Raw genomic sequence first — 21,464 nt, 5'->3', positions numbered from 1 at the left:
TGAGGCCACTGTGCTGAGTGCTGGAGCTGCAGCAGCAACCAATATATGCACACCACTGCCATCTGGGGCTTACAGTCTACTTTCTGAAGAGTTTATCTGCCTCAGCAAATACAAGAGGGAACTAAAATTAGAATTTCAGAGCTGGAAAGTGTCTTTGAGAGCTTTTCATTCCAGCCCTTTTAAAAAAAATAACAGCCACCTTCTATTGACTGTGATTTATGGGCCAGACATTGTGCTAAATTCTCTCCATGCATTATCTACTGGAGTGGGTTGCCATTTCCCTCTTCAGGGGATCTTCCCGACCCAGGAATCTAACCTGGGTCTCCCGCATTGCAAGCAGATTCTTTACCATCTGAGCCACCAGGGAAGCCCACTTATTCCTCACCACAACCCTAAAAGGTAGGAACTACTACCCCTGCCTAGTCTCACAGATGAAGAAACTGGAGCTTAGAGAAGTGAGACGATCTGCCTGCACCCCAAAGTTAACACTGGCAGAGCTCAGATTTGATCCCAGGCAGTCTGACTCCCCAGCCTGTGATTTTAACCAATGTGTAGACTGCCTTGAAAGTGAAAGTGAAATCGCTCAGTCGTGTTCCGACTCTTTGCGACCTCCTGGGCAGTAACCTACCAGGCTCCATGGTCCATGGGATTTTCCAGGCAAGAATACTGGAGTGGGCTACCATTTCCTTCTCCAGGGGATCTTCCCAACCCAGGGATTGAACCCAGGTCTCCTGCATTGCAGACAGACGCTTTACCATCTGAGCCGTAGACTGCCTTAGAGGAGTACAATAAAACCATGGAGTTTGCCCAAGTTCAATACTACTGAGTAAGAGCTAACAAGTAACTTTCTTCCTAGGGTCATTTCTCCTCTGCATCATGATCTCTATCGATCTGAAATAATATTCTCCTATTAAATATATATATATATTTCTTTCTACACTTACTATTCCAATTTTTTTTTTCAACTCTGAGGTACTAAAAATACCAGGAAGGCGGGAACCATATGTGTCTTATTCACTGTTATATCCCAACCCTGAAAACAATGTGTGGCATATGGTAGATGTTCAGTAAACATTCGAGGAAAGAAAAAAAAATGAGCAACTCTTCAACAGGGGGACTTAACCACCATGATGAACTTCAACAAGGTAATTTTGCTTGTAAGAAAGCTCCACGGCAAGCATCCATTAAGAATAACAATCCACATGGAAGATTATGTACAGATTGCAAGAGCTACCTGATTTCAAGCACCTAATATGTGTCAAACTCTGTGCTAGCTATTTTAAACCACACAATTTTTCAAACTTGAGATGATTTTCCCATTTCAAAGATGAAAAAATTAAACCCCATGAGATTCAAATACTGGGAAGTAATGGTGGAGGGATTTGATTTTCTGCCAATGAACTCCAAATTGTAGCCCTTTTCCACCGTACTCTGCCTTCTTCCAGATTTCTCTTTGGATAATGGTCTGTTTTATCCCCTAGTGAAACACACAATGGTTTACTCATCAAATTAAATGAGGACACAAGAACTCAAATACTGCACTAGCAGTGGGCACAACAATTTATAATATTACTATTTTTTAATTAATTTTTTTATTGAAGGATAATTGCTTTACAGAATTTTGTTGCTTTCTGATTTATGTTATTACTATTATTTTTAATCTCAGAAGTTAAGTGCCAAATCTACCAAGGAAATTGTTTCGATAAAAAGCTTTAGATTAATTCATGGAAAAAAGGAATTGTGGATATCAAGAAAAAGAGGCTTCACAAAATACTGAAAACAGTCTTTCATTTCTTCAACTGAACAATTGAGATGGGAAAAGATCAGACTGAGAGCTAGGACATGAAGTTTCAATCACTTGCTCTGCCACAAATAAAGTTCCTCAGGGATATGCCTCAGTTTACAGCTCTATAAAATGGAGTTAATTTCTGCCCTCACATTTGTATGAAGAGAATTCTCTGAAATACGACACCTTAAAGGTCTCCAATACCTTTGCAAGTTCTATTCAGATGTAACTTACTAGTAAACTCATAATGGTCAGAGATATTGTTTATCTTAAGGTGCTCATAGGCCAGGATTCAGATCTGGTCTTCAAGAAAACATGAAGGTGGCCAGAAAAGGACACTCCCACTCCTGTAGCCACAGAAAGAAGAACACAGGTTTTTGAAAGACATTTTGAGATGTACACCATTCATCTGAGACTAGAATCTGGCTTTAAGGAAAAAAAAAAAGACTGTAGCAAAATATGGGCTTTCGACATTGTAATAGCTTCAATTCCATAGAATTCCAGGTGAGCTATTTCAAATCCTAAAAGATGATGCTGTGAAAGTGCTGCACTCAATATGCCAGCAAATTTGGGAAACTCAGCAATGGCTACAGGACTGGAAAAGGTCAGTTTTCATTCCAATCCCAAAGAATGTTCAAACTATCGCACAACTGCATTCATCTCATATGCTAGCAAAGAAATGTTTAAAATTCTCCCAAGTCAGGCTTTAACAGTACGTGAACCATGAACTTCCAGATGTTCAAGCTGGATTTAGAAAAGGCAGAGGAACCAGAGACCAAATTGTCAACATCTGTTGGATCATCAAAAAAGCAAGAGAATTCCAGAAAAACATCTACTTCTGCTTTATTAACTACGCCGAAGCCTCTGACTGTGTAGATCACAACAAACTATGGAAAATTCTTCAAGAGATGGGAATACCAGACCACCTGACCTGCCTCCTGAGAAATCTGTATGCAGGTCAAGAGGCAACAGTTGGAACTGGACATGGAACAACAGACTGGTTCCAAATCGGGAAAGGAGTACATCAAGGCTGTATGTGGTCACCCTGCTTATTTAACTTATATGCAGAGTACATCATGCAAAATGCTAGGCTGGATGAAGCACAAGCTGGAATAAAGATTGCCAGGAGGAAGTATCAATAACCTCAGATATGCAGATGACACCACCCTTATGGCAGAAAATAAAAAACTAAAGAGCCTCTTGATGAAAGTGAAAGAGGAGAGTGAAAGAGTTGGCTTAAAACTTAACATTCAGAAAACTAAGATAATGGGATCAGGTCCCATCACATCATGACAAATAGATGGGGAAACAGTGGAAACTGTGACAGACTTTATTTTGGGGCGGTCCAAAATCACTGCAGATGGTGACTGCAGCCATGAAATTAAAAGACGCTTGGAAGAAACACTATGACCAACCTAGACAGTATATTAAAAAGCAGAGACATTTCCTTGCCGACAAAGGCCTGTCTAGTCAAAGCTATGGTTTTTCCAGTGGTCATGTATGGATGTGAGAGTCGGACTATAAAGAAAGCTGAGCACCAAAGAATTGATGCTTTTGAACTGCGGCATTAGAGAAGACTCTTGAGAGTCCCTTGGACTGCAAGGAAATCCAACCATTCAATCCTAAAGGAAATCACTCCTGAATATTCATTGGAAGGACTGATGCTGATGAAACTCCAATACTTTGGCCACCTGATGCGAAGAACTGACTCACTGGAAAAGGCCCTAATTCTGGGAAAGATTGAAGGCAGGAGGAGAAAGGGATGACAGAGGATAAGATGGTTGGATGGCATCACCAACTCGATGGACATGAGTTTGAGTAAGCTCCAGGAGTTGGTGATGGACAGGGAGGCCTGGCGTGCTGCAGTCTATGGGGTCACAAAGAGTTGGACACCACTGAGCGACTAAACTGAATAGCTTCAAAGATAATTTAACCAACTCTCTTTTCTAAAGAACTTTCTAATAAATAAAGAGACTTCTCATTTTTCATTTTTGTCTTTGTAAAAGTGTGTGTGTGTGTGTGTGTATGTGTGTGTGTGCACGCATATGTGAAAGGAACCAAACCTGACACAGGTTCTGGGTTCTTTAACTCTCCATTTTGTGAAAGATTTAACCAATAGTGCATCCAAGACTATCAAAAATGATGCTTTGGGACTCCTCTGGTGATCCTGTGGCTAAGGCTCTGTGCTCCCAATGCAGGTGGGCCAGTTTTGATCCCTGGTCAGCAAAACAGATCCTACATGTCACAGTTAAGACCCAATGTAGCCAGTTAAATAAAATCTTTTAAAGTGATGCTTTAAGATATTACTAATGGATCAGAATACTAATGAATGGGAAACATATTCAAAATAGGGGGAAGTTACTGTTCTATTGAACAATAATAAATAAATTGTAAGAAGCATTATATCTCTATAGAAAAGAGTTTAAAAAAAAAAAAAAAGAAAAAGCTTTCGTCAAACCATGGCTGCTTTCAGAAGGGGGAGGGTGACAACCTCTGACCATTTGCAAAGCTGTCCCCGTACACTCTACCTCCTAGGTCTCACCAGAGCAAGAAGTGACGCTGCCCCGTGCAGGCCCCACTCGGGGCACAAGGAGAGAGCAGGATCACACAAGAAAGCAGCAGCTACCATCTCAGAACAAGGCAGTCTAATCTTCCACTTTGACCGTTTCCTACTCATTGATTAAAGAAAGAAAAGAGAAAGTTCTTTCAACCTGGAAACACCATGTCACCAGCGTTCATGCCCCAGAGAAGGGCTCCTCCGACTTAGTCACCTATCTCCCCACAGACAAAAACATTATCAATATCTGGTCAGTTGAGCAGCAAATAAGCAAAAAAAAAAAAAAAGTTCTTGAAAGATTTTTTATATTGATGTTAAAGGGGCATTTTTTTTTTTTAAAAAAAGCCACCATAACCTTGACAGGAACCAAAATTTGAGAGTTTTGCCAAAACCTATACAGTATGTACAGTGACCACATCCAGATTAAAAATTCACACACCCGCAATTTAATTATTTTCTCTTTTTTCCCCCTCTCCTGGCAGGGAAAGTGTTAAAGAAAACAATAAAAGGACAAGTAAGTGTACAGGGTAGGATTTACTGGCATTTACTTTTAATCTATGGCCCTTCACTCTGTAGCTTATCGGGCCTCTGGCAGTCCTTTTTCCTCCTTTATATTTCATGAGGAGCCCCCCATGCTGCTACTGAGAGACAGAGCCCAAGTGCCTATAAGCTTTTTGTCAGGTAAAAAGAGAAGAAAAAGGAAAGGAACAAGAGGAAAAGCAAAGCTAAGAGGCATCTATTAGATGTCACCAGGCTTTGTATTCATGTCAATGATTCAGGATTAGAGTATTTGAAATAATCTTATTGAGAGGAATCAAAAGGCCCACCGAGTGCGAGGCTGCTCTGTAGCATATGGCAAAGGCTCGAACAATATCTTATTAAAGATGTGTTGGCTAACACTATTACTTTATATTATATTACAAAACTATTGTGCCTCCAACAGTTAGCAGGATGGTATAGTTACCGAGGGCCATTTTGGAGGTTATTGTGTGGGATCGAGCTATATAATTTGCCAGCTTGTCTAGTTACATCTTTCCAAGTAGGGTTTAGAGGCAACTTTGGAACTGGAACCAAGCACTTCACCTTCAAAAATTAAAATCCCTAAAGCACACTGAAGACCACTCTATTCCCACTGGAAGTGGAATATACATTACATGGATGAAACGCCAATGGCATTTTCTTCCCCAGAACTGGTTTCATTAAGTTTGCATCATTTACCACATGTGATCCCCTGTCCCCCCATGAAAAATATGCAGGGTCTTTTTTTTTTTGGCTTGATTCCCCTCCTCATGAAAAATACACACACACACACACACACACACACACACACACACACACACACACACACACACACACACACTCAGCTTCACACATTAGCAGCGTTAAGGCAATTAAAATTATATTACAATAAATACTGTAATGTTAAAACCTTCATTTACCTTTGGACAAAGGCTTGTAACTGGAGAGAGAGTCTGAGAGGGAGATTTATTTCCATCTACCCATACCTTTAAAGGCAACACACAATCAAAGACAAACCTGTAATGTTCACCATTTTTCATTGATTGCAATTGGAGTATTTAGGTCACTTTTATATTATCATGGATGGTATACAATTACACAGTTTGTAAAGGGAGGGATGAGACAGTAGGTGAGAGAGAGGGAAAAAGATGGTCTTTTTCAGATAATACCTAATGCAAATTAAAATGACCAAAATCTCACAACATGCAGAAGCTTCTAAATGGAGTTTTTTAAATCTGTCCATTTTTATTAGAGTCTGGTCGGGTATAAGTGGTAAGGAAAACCAAGGTAAATTTATCACTGGAGAACTGAGTTGCACTTCAGGAGGGTTTGGGTTTTTTTCCCATTCTAAGCAATTTATTTTAGAAAAGCAAAAGCATATTTAATATACTGATATATTCTCATCACAAAATGACTGTACAAAGTTGTTAGATGACACACAAAGGACTTTGTTCAGCTTCTCTGTATTTTTCCAGAACTGTTACAGAAACAAAGTTATGATGACATGGGATTAAAACCCCACACCATGGGCTAACACCCAGGCCGGTAACACATATGCACGACTGATTCTCCAAAGCTCCCTGAAATACATTTCTTGGAAGTTGCTGCCATTATTTCCTTTACAGGAAAGCTACAGTTGTTCATTATACAGTGTCTGCAGTAGTATTATACTGTGTAAAAGTACTCCGCATTATGATACACTGTCAGCGTACTTGAAATCCATTTGAATGTATCCTGGCTGTATATTTGGGAATAGCTGATAGCAAATGGAATATAGACTGCTATTAACTGATTGTATTCGTTATTTTCTTATCGTGGTAGGAAACTGCATACAAATGTACGGGCTCATCTCCTATTCAGAACGGTATCTGAGATGTGATAAAATTTAGAATGATAGTCTCTCACACAGTCTCATCGCTAATAATCACATGTGAATTCCCACTGAGAAAACAAATGTTTAAATATGGTAGGATTAATAAACAACCATAAATTCACGCTCAGTGTCAGCGCGGGCTTTTCACTTTTAGAAAAAACGCAAACCTCTCAAACCAACCAAGAGGACAGCAGTTATCTTGCCTGCAGCAATTTTAAAGAATGAATTTCTACTCTTTTTAATGGGGCATTCAAAGTTAGGAAATCAGGTGATATAAAAGGCATATCAGAACTCTGGGAAATGCATTTATACCTCTGGGTCTTCGAGCCCTAGATAGCTATTTGTGTACCTTACAGAGTGATTATGTTTAGTGGTTGGTCCTTCCGAAAACTAGATGAACACCAAAATAATAAGTTAAAAGGTCAATGAAATAAAACCATGAAACTCTGACTAAAAGCCTCATCTGCAACTTTAATACAAGTATGCTTATGTTCATGTTAGTTGAGGACTTTCTTTTCACAGAAGATAAAAAAATTTTAGTGCATTTTTGGATTTAAGTCTGATGATAAAAGACAAAAAAATCATTTGTTGTCAAGGGGCCGTGATGCCTTCACAATCTTAGGATTGCAGATATAGGAATTAGAATATAGCCCACCCTGCTCAATGGTTAAAAAAAAAAATTACATCCTAATTCTGATGTTTTACCATAGTTTTTCTGTTATACAGATGAATGTATATGTTACATATATGTATCAGGATCAGTTTAATCAAGAAATTAGCTTGGTGTTAAGGCAACACTGCACTTTTCTGAAAAGTCTTATCATAGCATTCAAACCTCTTAGATGAAGAATGAATCAAATAAAAATGTTTTTCTGAACAACCCTGATGCAGGTAAAATGGCCATTCCAATATTTTCATTCTGAACATTCTATTTCAGACAACAATCATAAAGCAAACCCATTTAGTGTTACCGAAGTGAAAGTGAACTAGATGTGAAAGATCTTTAGAAAATTCTGGAAAGAAACAAGTACACACTGTTTTTTCTTTTTAGGAGACCCTAGGGTAAGTGTGGCCTGAAGAACTAGTTCCAAACAGGCATAAATTCTTCATGTTACAAAGTTGGTATGCTTTTTTTAAATGTTGCATGTCAGGGCTTACGGCTCCAAAGTAGATACAGAGATTCTTATAAATGGAAAAGAAAGACCAATCTATTAAGCTGCAATAAGCAAGCCCCAAATCTTTAGAGGTATATTAGTTGACAGGTTTTAAAAATCCACGTTTTTAGTACTGGTTATGAAGAACTCAAACTTGCAGATCACTTGAGCCGCATTACATCCCGAAAGGGCTATGTCTAAACTCACACGAGACCAAGAAAGTAATTTGAGGAGGAATTTCATCCTTTATTATTTCTATCTATTAAAAGAAAAAGTCCACTGGTCAATTCTCAAAATCCACAGTGCAAGGAAATGAAGAATTGGGCTCTTCTTTTCTCCCTTTATTTAGCAGTCCAACTATTTCATCAATCACACTGATCTTAAACTGAAAAACCAAACAAACAAATATTGAGCCATCCCCCTATCCCGCCCTACTGGAAGTTAGCAGCACAAATCTGGCTGGAAACTTTAAAGCTCTGTGTGAAAGGAATCCTATAGCATAATTCAGAGAAAGAAATGTTTTTGTAAGACCCATCTGTATTCATCCATGTCATTGTTCAAAGAAAGTTTAGTGATCCAGGGTAGAAAAATAAAGAGTTTTGTGAAGCAAATCTAGAATGAATGGTAATCCTAACTAACAAGATAAGGAATAAGAGTCTAGTCTGCACACTTAATATATTCAGTTCAAGCATTTATAAAGAAGTTTCCACAGAGAAAATGGAAGATTTTTATATGAATTCAGAAAAACTGGGTTCCCAATTCAGAGTACCCTAGGTGACTTTTGTCATTATCATCTTTTCTGATTCTTACAAAGTAAACCTAATTAAGAACCTCCCTCATTAGTCTTCCAGAAAAATTAGCACAGCTTATGCTAATTACTCCTGCAAAATTTAATAAACTCGTTGAAATGGGAATAGTCTAATGAGGTTTTATTTATTGAACTAAGATAACTCCAAGGAAAAAGGTTAGGACACAAGGATATCCGATGTGGTAATAAAACTACAATTTATTCAATTTCTAAACATGAACTTTATTGCAAACCTTTTAAATTCAAATATGAGTTACTATGTGAATATGTTAAATCAATCTCCACCTTAATCCAATAACTGCAAGTCATTTTTTGCTTTTTACTTTAACAATAATTACCACACATAGCCCTTTACCTCAACGATAATGAAATCTGCTGTTATTAGTTTCTGGTCTCAGCTATTAAACATAACACATTTGACTTTTCCCATGTCCACATATTCCAAATATCTAGATCCTTGCACACAGCCTGGTTTTTATAACTCTCAATCAAACAATTTGGCATTAAACAGAAACACAACCAGGCAGTCAACTCAAGATGCACACATCATCCATTTACAAAAATTTCCTTCCAAATGTTTTTGAAGTGACTTGACAAATTGTCATAATTGTAAAAAGAGTTGGAGTCATATTTTTCTGACTATGTTGCATGCTATCATAAATGAAGTAGAAACACATTTTCTAAATCACAGTATTTAACTGCTGATTTTGTTAATTCCACTTTTTTGATAGACTATGCCAAGCTGACCACTTGCAGCAAACCACTGGCAGCAAATAATACTGCCAAAATTTAACACAGAAATAGCTTATCCTGCACCACTGCCATATGACCATAAAGCCTCTTCTATCAATCCTATAAATAGTTTTCCTGAACAACCACTACTAAAAGTCTTTCGACTGATAAAAATAGCACTGTTCTTCCAAAATCTGAAGGACAAGCAAAGGGAGCTAAAAATTATTGATGCCCAAAATGTGACTGCGTGTTAAAACTATGCTAAATCCTAACACAAGGGTTGCCTGTACCCTCAGTCCTACAATTGCAAATTGGATGCATCTTGTAAAAACAGTTACTCCTGCTACTGAACGCAGGCCCCATAACCTATTTTTACAAAACATGCAGGGATTCACATCTATAAATCTGAAAGCAAATCAAACCCTAAGCACGTAACGCAGATATTATGCAATCGGTAATACAGAATCAAATTGGAAACTATGAAATTCAAACACAGTTGCCATCATTTTTTTTTCCTTTGCAGCAATTTTATGGAATTGAAAAATCTTTTCTATTTCACCCTTCCTTGTGTAAGTTCTTCTCCTGTTGTTATTCTCTTGTTAAAAATGGAAGTTTCACATATCAGCACAGACAGGACTGGAGCTTTAAAAACCTTTGGCAGACTGAAGGACAAATAAATTCTGAAAACTCAGATGCAAATAAAAATAGCTAAATGGGGTTTTGCATATCAGCTGGCATCACTGCTTGAAAAGACAGTTCATGGGAGACAGTGGCAACAGCCAGCAAATAAACGTATGTTGGGACTCATGCAGATAACCAGGGTTTCAGCTGCTTTTCCAAGTACTCCTCTCTTAAGAGACCAAGATTGGCTAACAGCATTTTCTACTTTGTCAAACCAAAAAGGAAAAAAATAATGAAAAGGATAAATGTCATGAGTAATATCTCTAAAGCCACCAACAGTATAAAGTGCATACTTATTTTACCTAAACTGTTTGAACTACCCTAGCCAAGAAAAGGTTTTAAGTACCCTACTGGGATAGATGCAAGGCGGCAACAATAGAAGCCACACTAATGTAATCCAGGTAACACAATCCTGTTTCAAAAACACAGGCCGGGCTAATTACAGCGCTGCTGAGTCAAGTTTCTTATGCCATCGCAACCCACAGAAACAGGTCAAAATCAAATGTTATTCAAACCACAGTCATATCAACCTTCTATATCAGAGTCACGGCTTAAAACCAAACGAAGAACTTAAAAGCTTAACCCATTCAAAAGCAAAAAAAAAAAAAAGCATTTTCATTGCGGGTGGCAAAGTAAGGCTCTTGTCATCATCTAAACCAAAAGAAACTGTGCGGCAGAACCAAATGCTGATAGTTTCAAAGTTTGGGGCAAATATTTGGGCTGGTCTTTTGATCAGAACACTTTCTTCCTAACAGAAGAGTAAAATCTGCTTAAAATAACAAATGTTATTTTGAAGTGAGGTATTTAGGTGAAACAAACAGCATAAAGGTTATTTTTTTTAATCTTATTTATCTGAAGATTTATCTACCATCGCAAAAAAAGAAACTGCACAATGGCATGTCTGCTTCTGTAGATAAACATGCTATATTAATTCTATAGGCAGCAGACAACTTCATTACACTCTAAAGGTAGGTGTTTTCAGCTTTGAATCAAAGAAGATATTAAGCAAAGTTATCAAGTTATCCAGCAAAGATATGTTTTTGGTGAATATAAGTGAAAGATAGTTAAAATATCTGACTCAAATGCAAGCTTTATAAAACTGCTGGGCAATCAAAATTGGGTTTAAGCCTAAAGAATCACATAAGTCAAAATCCACGACCAATGTTTTGTCATAAATCACAATGAAGAATACTTTTTCAGTTAACCGAAACATGATAAAGCCCCCCTAAAAGTAAAGAATTGGGAAAACAGATAGATGTGCACCAGCAGGCAGTGGCAGGGGAAGGGTATCCAAAATCAATATTACCAAACCCCACAAAGGGCTTTTATTCAGCTGTTGATCTCCTCAATGAGAGATCAGTCAGTCTTACTTGCAAGACTCTTCCAGCTAGTGGAGGGTGCTAGCTCTTTTCCTAGCTGACAACTGACAGTATCTATAAACCTTCCAGGCCATTTAACTCCCAATGAGTAATGCTATGTAACAAATGGTTTATCATACATGTTTCCATACAATGAATTTCAATAATTAAAATGTAAAACGAATATTTGGAATGCGACTTTGCATAATCTCTGCACACACTGACTCGAAATTGCGCCGAACAACTAAAGCAGATTTATTGTTCTACAGTGATTTACTTGGTCATGTCAGATTAGTAATATGGATCTGTTTAAAAACACAATAATTAAGACAAGCAGGATAAATTAATCAACTTCCAATGCAGTCTGAGCTACAATCAAACCCGGGAAATTACTGTAGAAAATCTTGGTTCACAGATCTCTTTAAAACTGCTTTTATGCATAAATAAAACCTTAAAATGTAGATGGATTACGTCCAACAGAACTACTGTAGCTAAAAGTGATAATGATTCAAACATTTTTCAAATAAAAGTTAAATATTTATAAGCACCCAACCACATTTCATAAATCACAAATTATTATTATTTTATTTCTGAAGCTTCCTGGCACAGCATGAGGATTGAGCCACAGAAAGTCAAGAAAGAAGAACATTCCTTTAGGAGCATGAATCAGACACAAAACTGGAGCAATCCAAGAAAGCGGGCCTCCAAAGAACATTCCATATGGCTTTCCCAGGAATCGCAATAGCTCAGCGCAGCAGATGAAGTCAGGACCAACAGGCAAATTTCGGCCACATGCCTTCCTAACCCTCACCCGAGAGCCACACGAGGCAGGTGTTTCATTATAATGAGGAAAAAGAACCGACTGAAAGTAGAGTGGTCCCTACCTGTCAATTATCACTGGATCTGAGGGAGTCTCATTTCGGTTGCCACAGCTTTTCTTGTCACAACAGCGGCTGCAGAGCAAAAGCAAGAGGATTTAGTACAACCATTACAAATGTAAAATCATCATTTAGGCAGACAGAAGGTTCAAATTGCTGGGTTGCAAATGCTAGAATTACCACAAGCCATACCTGGCAATCAACGGATCCCTGGGACAGAATATTCTGTCTGGGTCACCTACAGGTTAATGCCAGGTTCAACCTCGCCCTGCACAAAGGCGGGAGGGAGAGGGACTCTCTCCAGGCGAGGACTGACAGCCCTAAGACGGGGTCTCCCCATCACTGCCCGCAGAACTGGAAGACTTCACTGTGAAACGCATTATTACTACATCTACCCGATGAGAATATTCAGGGTTGTGGGTGGCTCAAACACTCTTCCCTCAAGATCACACTAATTGCGTGGAACACGTCAGTAATGAGGTATGAGTGATTCTCCCCCTCCAGTCATTTTGTATTCAATGGATTCCTTTTTCTTCTCCTTTCTCTTTTGTAGGAGACGTTTCCTTCAATCACAGCCTTCCTGAAATCCTAAAACTGTAACGGTCTGCTTTGGAACCATGCTCAGAATGTAAGAGGGAAAGTACAACACAACAATTAAGACAAAGAGGAAAGATAAAACACAATAGAGATCCGAATGTCCTCCGGCTTTTGTGCCCTCCACCGGTCACTGCGTCAGTTTTCTGGGAGCAGTATGGACATGGATCCGAAGGCTGGCAAAGGCCTGACAGTAAATGCTCTTTATTAGATCAGAGAAGAGGCAGACATGGGCAAGAAAAGCATCTACTATCAAAATCCCATCCCACATGTGACCTTAAAGTTGCCAGTGTTTTCTTAAACTGAGATGCTTCTAAAAAGTGAAAAATCAGAGTTTTCGAAAATTACCCATGGTCAATGGAAGACTATCCATCTGAGACTTGTCTGAAAATAAGAAATGTGTCCACTGGCCAGTCTATACCTCAGGGCACACTATAAAAGCATGTATTTGATCAATCATGGAGGTGAGGTAGTTATGCAAGGGTTATACATTACCTGCATCACAAATAAAATATGCATTTATCTCCCTCTTACACAAGCACGCGCGCGCACACACACACACACAGTCATTCGACCTAGTGAATCCTAGAGCCTAAATTTGGAGAGCTGTTGGAAAGAAACAAACACTGAACTTTATTTTCAGGACCCAGAAATATACACCCGCACAGGGGGTCTTTCACCAAAGTTGGGAAGTCTCTCTCTTGGCCATTACTCTATCTCTGAAAAGAGAATCAGCTTCCAAATTGATGCTCATTTTATTTGTCTCTCATATCTTCAGAAAACAACAGCAAGAATTCTCTCTCCTTTGTCAGAGCCCCAGCAGAAAACCACACCCCTCGCCTTAGAGCCATTCCCTTTCTGGTTCAGAGGAAACAATTTCCTCCAGGTCTGAGTTCAGCTATACTAGGATTTTGAGGGAAAGAAAGCCCAAGGGATCCCAACACATCAAAGAGAGATGTAGAAAAAAAAGGGACTGAGAAATCCAGTAGTTGACATGAATGCCAAAAGAGTAATGATAATTTAAAAACTAAACTTTACTATCTCTGAACTCTACTTCCCTGCACCTACATTTCAAGAGCTTGCCAGGAGAGTGCAGTGGTTAAGAACACTGACTCGACTCAGAGTTACTGGTGGCACTGGAGCAAAGTACTTCACCTCCTGGAGTCTTAGTTTCCTCGTGTATGAAATGGAGCAACTGCAGTACCTACCTCTAAGCGTGAGGGCCCAGGTCTCCAAAAAAAGGCCCATCGACAGAGCTCAAGTCTTTACCCAAGGAGAAAAGCAATACATGGGAAGGACTATTTCTCCTTGCTTTTTTTCTTTTCTTTTTCAAAACAGTGATTGGGCAAACCTCCAGAGGTCAAAACCCTCACCATCATCCTGCCTGGACTATTGCCTTCCAGGGACCCTTCTAACTTGCCTGATGATAATTTCAGACTAGAATCTACATCTCAAGATGATGTGACCCTCTCCCTCCTCACTGCACCACCCTCAACCAAGTCACTTTCATTTCTCACTTGGACTCCACATTGGCCTCCTCTCCACTCTTCATCCACCACCAACAGCCAGAGTGATCTTTTCAAAATGTCAGTGGAACTGTCACTCCACTGCCCTAGACCTTTTAAGGGCTTCCCACTACACTGAGACTAAATCTATAGCATGACAGGGAGCCAGAACACCTCCCCACCTCTTGTCACTCTCCTCCAATGTGCCACACTCCAGCCTCACTAGCCAATTTCAGTCTCCCCACTCAGTCTGACCCCAGGCCCAGGTGCGGGCAAGCCTTTGGGCCTGGACTGTTCCTCTTCCAAGCCCTCCCTAGCTAGCCAGCCTCTACCCACTCTGGGGCATCCCAGGAGGCTCAGGGGTAAAGAATCTGCCTGCAATCAGGAGATCTGGATTTGATCCCTGGAGAAGGAAATGTCCACCCACTCCAGTATTCTTGCCTGGGAAATCCCAGGGATGGGGGAGCCTAGCAGGCTACAGTCCGTGTGGTCGCAAAAGGGTCGGACACGACTGCGTGACTAAACAGCAGCACCCTCCTCTTTGGGCCTAGGCCTCTAGACTCCTTCCTCAGAGAAGCTGATGTTAATACTTGATAGGCTGCTCCAGGTTTTCCCTTTCAGGGCACCAAACAAAAAGCAAATTATATTCTTATGTATATACTTGTGTATTTTTTGTTACTATCTTTCTCCTCCCACCCCTCCCCCACTAACCCATATGTTTCATAAAGGAACACACTGTCAATCTTATTTACCTAGCAGGTAGCTGTAAGGCCTGGGACAGAACAGAGAAGATCAAATAATGGTTGGTTGGTTGGATGACTTCATGAGTGAATGTATTATACGAGGGGAAATACAATCCAATAGGAAGGTAGCAGATAAAGGAAGCCACGCTGCCCCTCTGAGCAGACGCTGCCCAAGGAAGGAAGGTTCACCCCCACCCCACCCCCCAGACCACCTCCCCAGGCAAGGCAGCCCTAGGCCTAAGATCTGCCCTGTGCCTTAAGCACTGTCTTCATCCCCTTAAAATATAAGTGCCCTCGAGTGAAGCCAGCTGAATCGAAGCACAGCCTAAGTGAGAACCACCCTCTCTGCCGTGCCCCAAGGGACCCAGAGCAGAAAGCAGATGCGAAGAACAGAGGTGTAGAAGGACCGAGAGAAGAGGAATAAAACAAGGAAGATGGACTAAAGGGCTGGAGGTCACTCAACGTCATTTATAAAGAAAACTTTACACAAAGTATGAAAAGCAGCCCAACAGGTCTCCTGCCTCTCAGGTCATATCACTGCACTGCGTCGTCATCATCAAAATGGGATTCCTGGGCTCTGTGCTGCATCTGGGGTGGTAACAAAGTAGTGTCTATGGTTTAAGCCCACTTTAAAAATAAATGCATATACACGTATACATATATGTGTGTGTACATATATATGTAAATATGGAACTGTGTGTAGCATTAAAAACAATGAAGGTTGGTTTGTCCACATCATCACAGAAAGAAGTCTACACCATATTACAGCTTGAGAAAGCCAAACTGCAGAATAGCATGTATGGTGTGTGTGTGTGTCAGGTCACTAGCTGCATCCAACTCTGAGATGCCATAGACTGTAGCCTGCCAGGCTTCTCTGTCCTAATGGAACAAGTTGCCAATTCCTACTCCAGGGGATCTTCCCAACCCAGGGATCAAACCCACATCTCTTGCATCTCCTGCGCTGGCAGGTAGATTCTTTACCACTAGCGCCACCTGGGAACCCCCATATGTATGATATGGGTATGGTCCAACTTCTGGGAGAAAAAAACCAGAAGGAGAGACGGAGGGAGGAGAGGAAGAAACAAATTGTCACAAGCCACCCTCAGTTCCCTCAAATTTCTGCACAAAGTGACAGCCTATGAAAGCCCTTCTCTTACCACCCCCAGAGCTCTCTAGCCCCTCATCCTGCTTCACTTTTCTTCCGAGCACTCATTTTATATTTATTTTTCTTCTTTATTGTCTCTCCGTGAGTACAAAGGTCTTAGATTGTTCTGTTCATCCCTATATCCCCAGCAACTAGAACAGAGCACAGCACACAGTAGGCCCTGTGGAGTAAGTGAAGAAGAGTAGAGAGTACACATTCCATTCTGTATTTCTGCAATCTTTTTATTGCAATGTTATTTTCCTATCAAAAAACTAAAAATTAACTGCAAATTGGGAAAGGAAGGTCTTTCTTTAGGCTGAGCCAGCATCTAACCTCCTGAATCTCCCTACTTCTAATGCAAAGCCAAGCAGAACAAAGACCTGTCCTTCCTTCCTTCCCCATGTTGGTCTTTCTCTCCTTTCCTCTCTTCTCCAAGCTGAAATGCCTCCCCAACCCAGTTGCCTCTACTGAACCCAGAAGGACCAAGAAAGGTGGGGACCAACCTCTACCATACACAAGGCAGGCATTAACCAAGAAGGGGAAGGATGAAAGGAGAACAGATTCACTTGTGTTTAAGACAGAAGAGGTCTTGGGCTGAAACAATACAGTACATGGAACAACAGACACAAAAGCACTCCAAGGGAAAAGCTACTATGTTAACAGAAGAATCACAGTGCTAACTCCATCCTCATGATGGTGTGACTGATGGATCTTGTTCCCCTCAAATGCTGTTCTTGAGAGTGTTACTAAGTGTGTCAGGCACTGCACCAGGCACAGACCTGGCATTTGCTTCCTGAAGCAGGCATCTATCAGGGGGCTTGGAGTTTCCTCATTCGCCTTGTCACAGAGCAGGATTCCCACTACTTCACAACCATTCTCAACATGCATCCCAGTGGCAGGAGACCAATGTGGCCCAATCACAGGAGGGGGGACCCTGCTGCACCTGGGGTCCTACATACACTGTGGACTCAAAACAGCAGCCCTTTCCCAAGAAAGACTATGTATCCCTCAGACAAGCCTGTCCAGGGAAAAGCAAGCTTGTGAGTCTCTTTCTGAGCAGCATGGCCTAGATAGTGCCTCTCTAGCACACTGACACATGGCTTCATAAACCAGAGCAAGAGACGTTTCCATCTTCATCTCAGGGACATGGAACTTCTTCCCAGAAGTAGGGGCTCTCTTAACTGGAAGAAAGCATCACCTCCACCTCTAAGCTTTACAACAGAAAGCAAGATTATTTTACCCATTAGCCAAAATGGCTGGAGAATGAGCATATGGTTCTCTGAACAATTTGATTAATAGTAGTAAGTTCATTCTTTCCCTCAGTTAACCAACATATTCAAATTCTCCCATTCTTATAAAAATAGACTTGCTCCTTCTTTTGTTGAGTTGATTTCTTCACTGCCCAACTATCTCCTTGCGAGAGCCTCCATCACTTCTTGCCACCTGCATCCCATAAAACCTAGCTTTCGAGTTAGCACTTACTTGAATATCCTCTCTTGAAGTTCACCAGTGACTTTCTGGTGCTCTTCTCAGTCTTCAGGTCCATCTGGATCTCCCTACACTTATTATGTGGATGGCTCCCTGCCTCTGAAATACCCTCCTTTCATTTCTATCTCCTGTATGTTCAAGGTTCTTTTTCCTAATTCTCAAATGCACTAAGAGTGACACTGTTCCCCAAGAATGTATCCACAGCCTCTCCTCTAATGCCCCATCCCCTGCGGATCCCACGTAAGGCCATAGCCTCACCTCGCACCTTTGTGAAAAAGACCTCAGAAGTTGATTATCCTTCACCCTGACTGTCCAGATCCAGGCCACAGGCTCACCATCTGCAGACCTCTCCCCACAGAAATCCCACTTGGACCACCAACAAATGGACCAAAACACTCCTTCGCACACCCTCTAAAATCACTGTCCTTTCTCACCTTCCTCCCAATCCCTGCAAATACATCCTCCCTTCTCTGAGCAGCCATGGTCTTTGAGCTCATGTCTCATCCCAGTCCACTCTTTCTCCAGTGCTCATCTCCCAGGCTAACCTGTCGGCTCTCCTACTGCAGGGGCCAGTCCTTTCTGGCTATTCATCCCACTGTGTTTTTGCAAAGACTACAAGAATGAATGAAAATATCCTTGACCAGCATACCTAGAATGAACAAAGCATGTTAACATCTTAGTGGACATTTCCCTTCCTTTCAACAGTCTCTTACCATCTTTCCCTCTGAGCAACTATGTGCCGGGTACTTAGCTAGAGACTGCAGATGTTGCTACTGCTGCTCCCACTACTTCCACTGCTTCTATTAATATCAGTGCTTATACTCTGCTGTGACTATTGACCATAACAATCAACATTCAGCACTTACTATATGTCGGGTACCAAGATAAGCATTTACAGGGGTTATAGGATTTAACCTTAATAATGACCCTATGACAGAAGTCACAGTTTCACACATTTCTCCTCATTTCACATATAGACAAATAAAGCAGAGAGGAAAACTGGACAACTTCTTCATCTTCAAGGAGCTCTTAGTCCAGCAAAGAAAGACTTGCCCTAGACGTACAGTTACCATGTGCCGAGCGTACAGTTGCAGTGTCCGAAGGAAAAGCACAGGATATAACAGGAGCACAGAACAAGGGGGCCTCACTCAGGCCAACAACCAGGGACACTTCCCTAAAGAAACATGCCTCAGTGGGAATCTGAAGAACGAAAAGAGAAAGAGCCAGCCCAAGAGGAGGGAAGAACAAGGCCTATCAAGGGCCCAGGCCAACCCTGAGAGCTCACGGTCCACAAGGCATGAGGCACTGACAGTGGGGAAAGAAGGCTTTTCTAAAGAGAGCACTCATCCCCTGTGATTGTCCTGTGTCCTGGAAAGGAAGAAAATCTGCTTCCACCTGCCGGGCGGGGACTGGAAACTGGACTCACCTTCCAAGCAGAGTTTCTATTTTCCCTTCACATTTTGAACACGAGATGTGGTGGTGCATATAATCAAATCCTTTGTGGAATGAATCCTGCTTTTACATTTTGAAGAGCTTCATCCCCAAGTATTAACAAAATGTAAAGATGACTGGTATGGCAGATTCCAGTTATCCAAAATGCAGAACCTCTCCCAGAATTCCATGGAAAGAGTTCTATGCCATCAAGTCAAAGGGGTTTTGTCTCAAAGAGAGACAGTAATTATAATCCCATGGCACCAAGTCCTTTACATAGCTCATGCAATGGATTACCCTCTCAACAGAACAAAACTGATTTTTCATATTTGCAACCACCTTATACGTAATTCCCTGATGCTTTTTTTTTTCCCTGCCGACAGCAAAACAGAATCAACCCAAGCCCTTTCCTGTCGCTCTAAATTCTCTGTCTCCTTTACCATAGCTTCAATGTACTATAAATATACCTCTTTTGTGACATAAACACAAAGTTTTATTGTGCCGTTAGCCTTGATAGAAAGCACTGCAGAAAGTTGTTTAGAAATTAAATATCTAAAACAAGCTATTTTAAAATCCAAGGCCCTCACTATTTCATGTCTGCAATGAAGAAATTTCATCTTAGGGAAAGCAAGCTGTCTTTCACACCATATGGTTAATGGTGGTGCATAGCAATTAGCCAGGCTGATTAATGGTGAACAGACTCTAATTTTATGCTTATAATTGAGCCTGCATTTGCACCCCTGGTGCAAATTCAGCACATCCCAACTTCCACTTACAACAGGCAAGAAATCAAGAGAAATAGGATGGTGTGGAAAGTGAGAATTTTTTCTGAAGCCCCCTAAAGAGCATCAGATTTGCAATTTAAAAGACTGTTAGCCACACAATAGACGACAGGCTTATGTAATAGGGTCATGGCAGCCTGGTAAACAAACAGTACCCCTTCCACATCTATAGGCAGCCAGGAAAACCTTCATCTGTAACATTAGCAGAATGACATTTTGAATATGACTTTTCCCTTTTAGGCACACAATACAAACATCATTTGCCTTCAGTGGCTTGAGGATTTTATTTTTTGCTATTTTTATGTTTCTGAAAAATAGAACATCAGCCGTTCTATTATGCCCAACCAGCATAATAAAATACTTTGGGCCAATGAATTTTAAGAACAAGAAAAAATATAAACTGCATTAATAGAGGGTAGGCTTATGTGTGAAAGGCATAATATATCTTCAAGTATTTTAAGAACAGAATTATTTCTAGCATAGTCCAAACATGTACAGATATGAGATGCAAATCTATGATTTACAGATATTAGTCGGCCTATTGGTTGAGATCCATCTTCCTGTCTGTCTCCAGTTTGCTAGAATTATATGGAACAGAATACAGAGAATTCATTCTAACAACATGCTAATTGTGGGAAGGTAAAACAGAGATATGGTTGGAAACGCAGAAATATGAAGGAGATCATTTTTTAATGTTCTTCAAAATGATTTTACTCATTTATTCTGAAAAGTGCAGCTCAGCTCTAATAATACAACTGCTGTATGCAATATAACACTAATTTTGCCTAAAATTATCTTCTAAAAAATCCCTGACCGTATTTTGGTATTTTGTTGCTGCTTTAAAGTTAGAGAAAGGTAACCTGTTTGGGGAGTAATTAATAGATTTTACAAATCACGAAAGTGAAAACTTGTGAAACTCCTGTATATTTTAGAATAATATATTACAGATATGTTTTTAAAAAGGAGAAAAAGAAATTTCGATTTACATACATAATTATATATGTAGAGGAAGTTAATATTTGAGACTTCACTAAGGAAACACGTTCATCTCTTTTCTATTTTATTTCCACCTGTAGAGTTTTCAGATTGCTTTCCCCACAAGTCCCTGAGCAGCAAATAAAGCCCATCCATGCCGAAGTGGCAGCTGAAATCCCTACACGAATTGGTCAGAAATAGACAGGAGTCAAGCACGCTTTGTGCCAGGAGAACCCGCATGGCTAACAAAGCAATTAGTAGCCCTTCTCTGATGCAGAGTGTCATCGTCATGCTTTATCCAATTACTCAGAATATATCGGAAGCAAAGTGCCAGTGTTATCTGACAAAGAATAAGAACCTAAACTGCAAGTTAGAAGGCTGTTTTCTGGTTTACTCTCTCCCATACAGAGGGTTGGCTGAGGCCAGGGAAGTGAATGTGGTCTGGTTTCACATGCA

General features: G+C 40.5%; 1 protein-coding gene across 6 annotated transcripts in view; it reads right to left on the bottom strand.

The window, feature by feature from the left end:
- EBF1 (early B-cell factor 1) overlaps positions 1 to 21,464 on the bottom strand; it is a 407,699-nt gene that overhangs the window by 371,468 nt on the left and 14,767 nt on the right. For all 6 annotated transcript variants that reach the window (XM_018050098.1, XM_018050099.1, XM_018050100.1 and 3 more), the window contains exon 6: positions 12,353 to 12,421. In XM_018050098.1, the coding sequence (XP_017905587.1) occupies positions 12,353 to 12,421 (69 nt within the window). The remainder of the gene's footprint in view (positions 1 to 12,352; positions 12,422 to 21,464) is intronic.

Source organism: Capra hircus, chromosome 7, assembly GCF_001704415.2.
Source record: "Capra hircus breed San Clemente chromosome 7, ASM170441v1, whole genome shotgun sequence".
Lineage (NCBI taxonomy): Eukaryota > Metazoa > Chordata > Mammalia > Artiodactyla > Bovidae > Capra > Capra hircus.
This window is presented reverse-complemented; position numbering and strand designations above follow the sequence as displayed.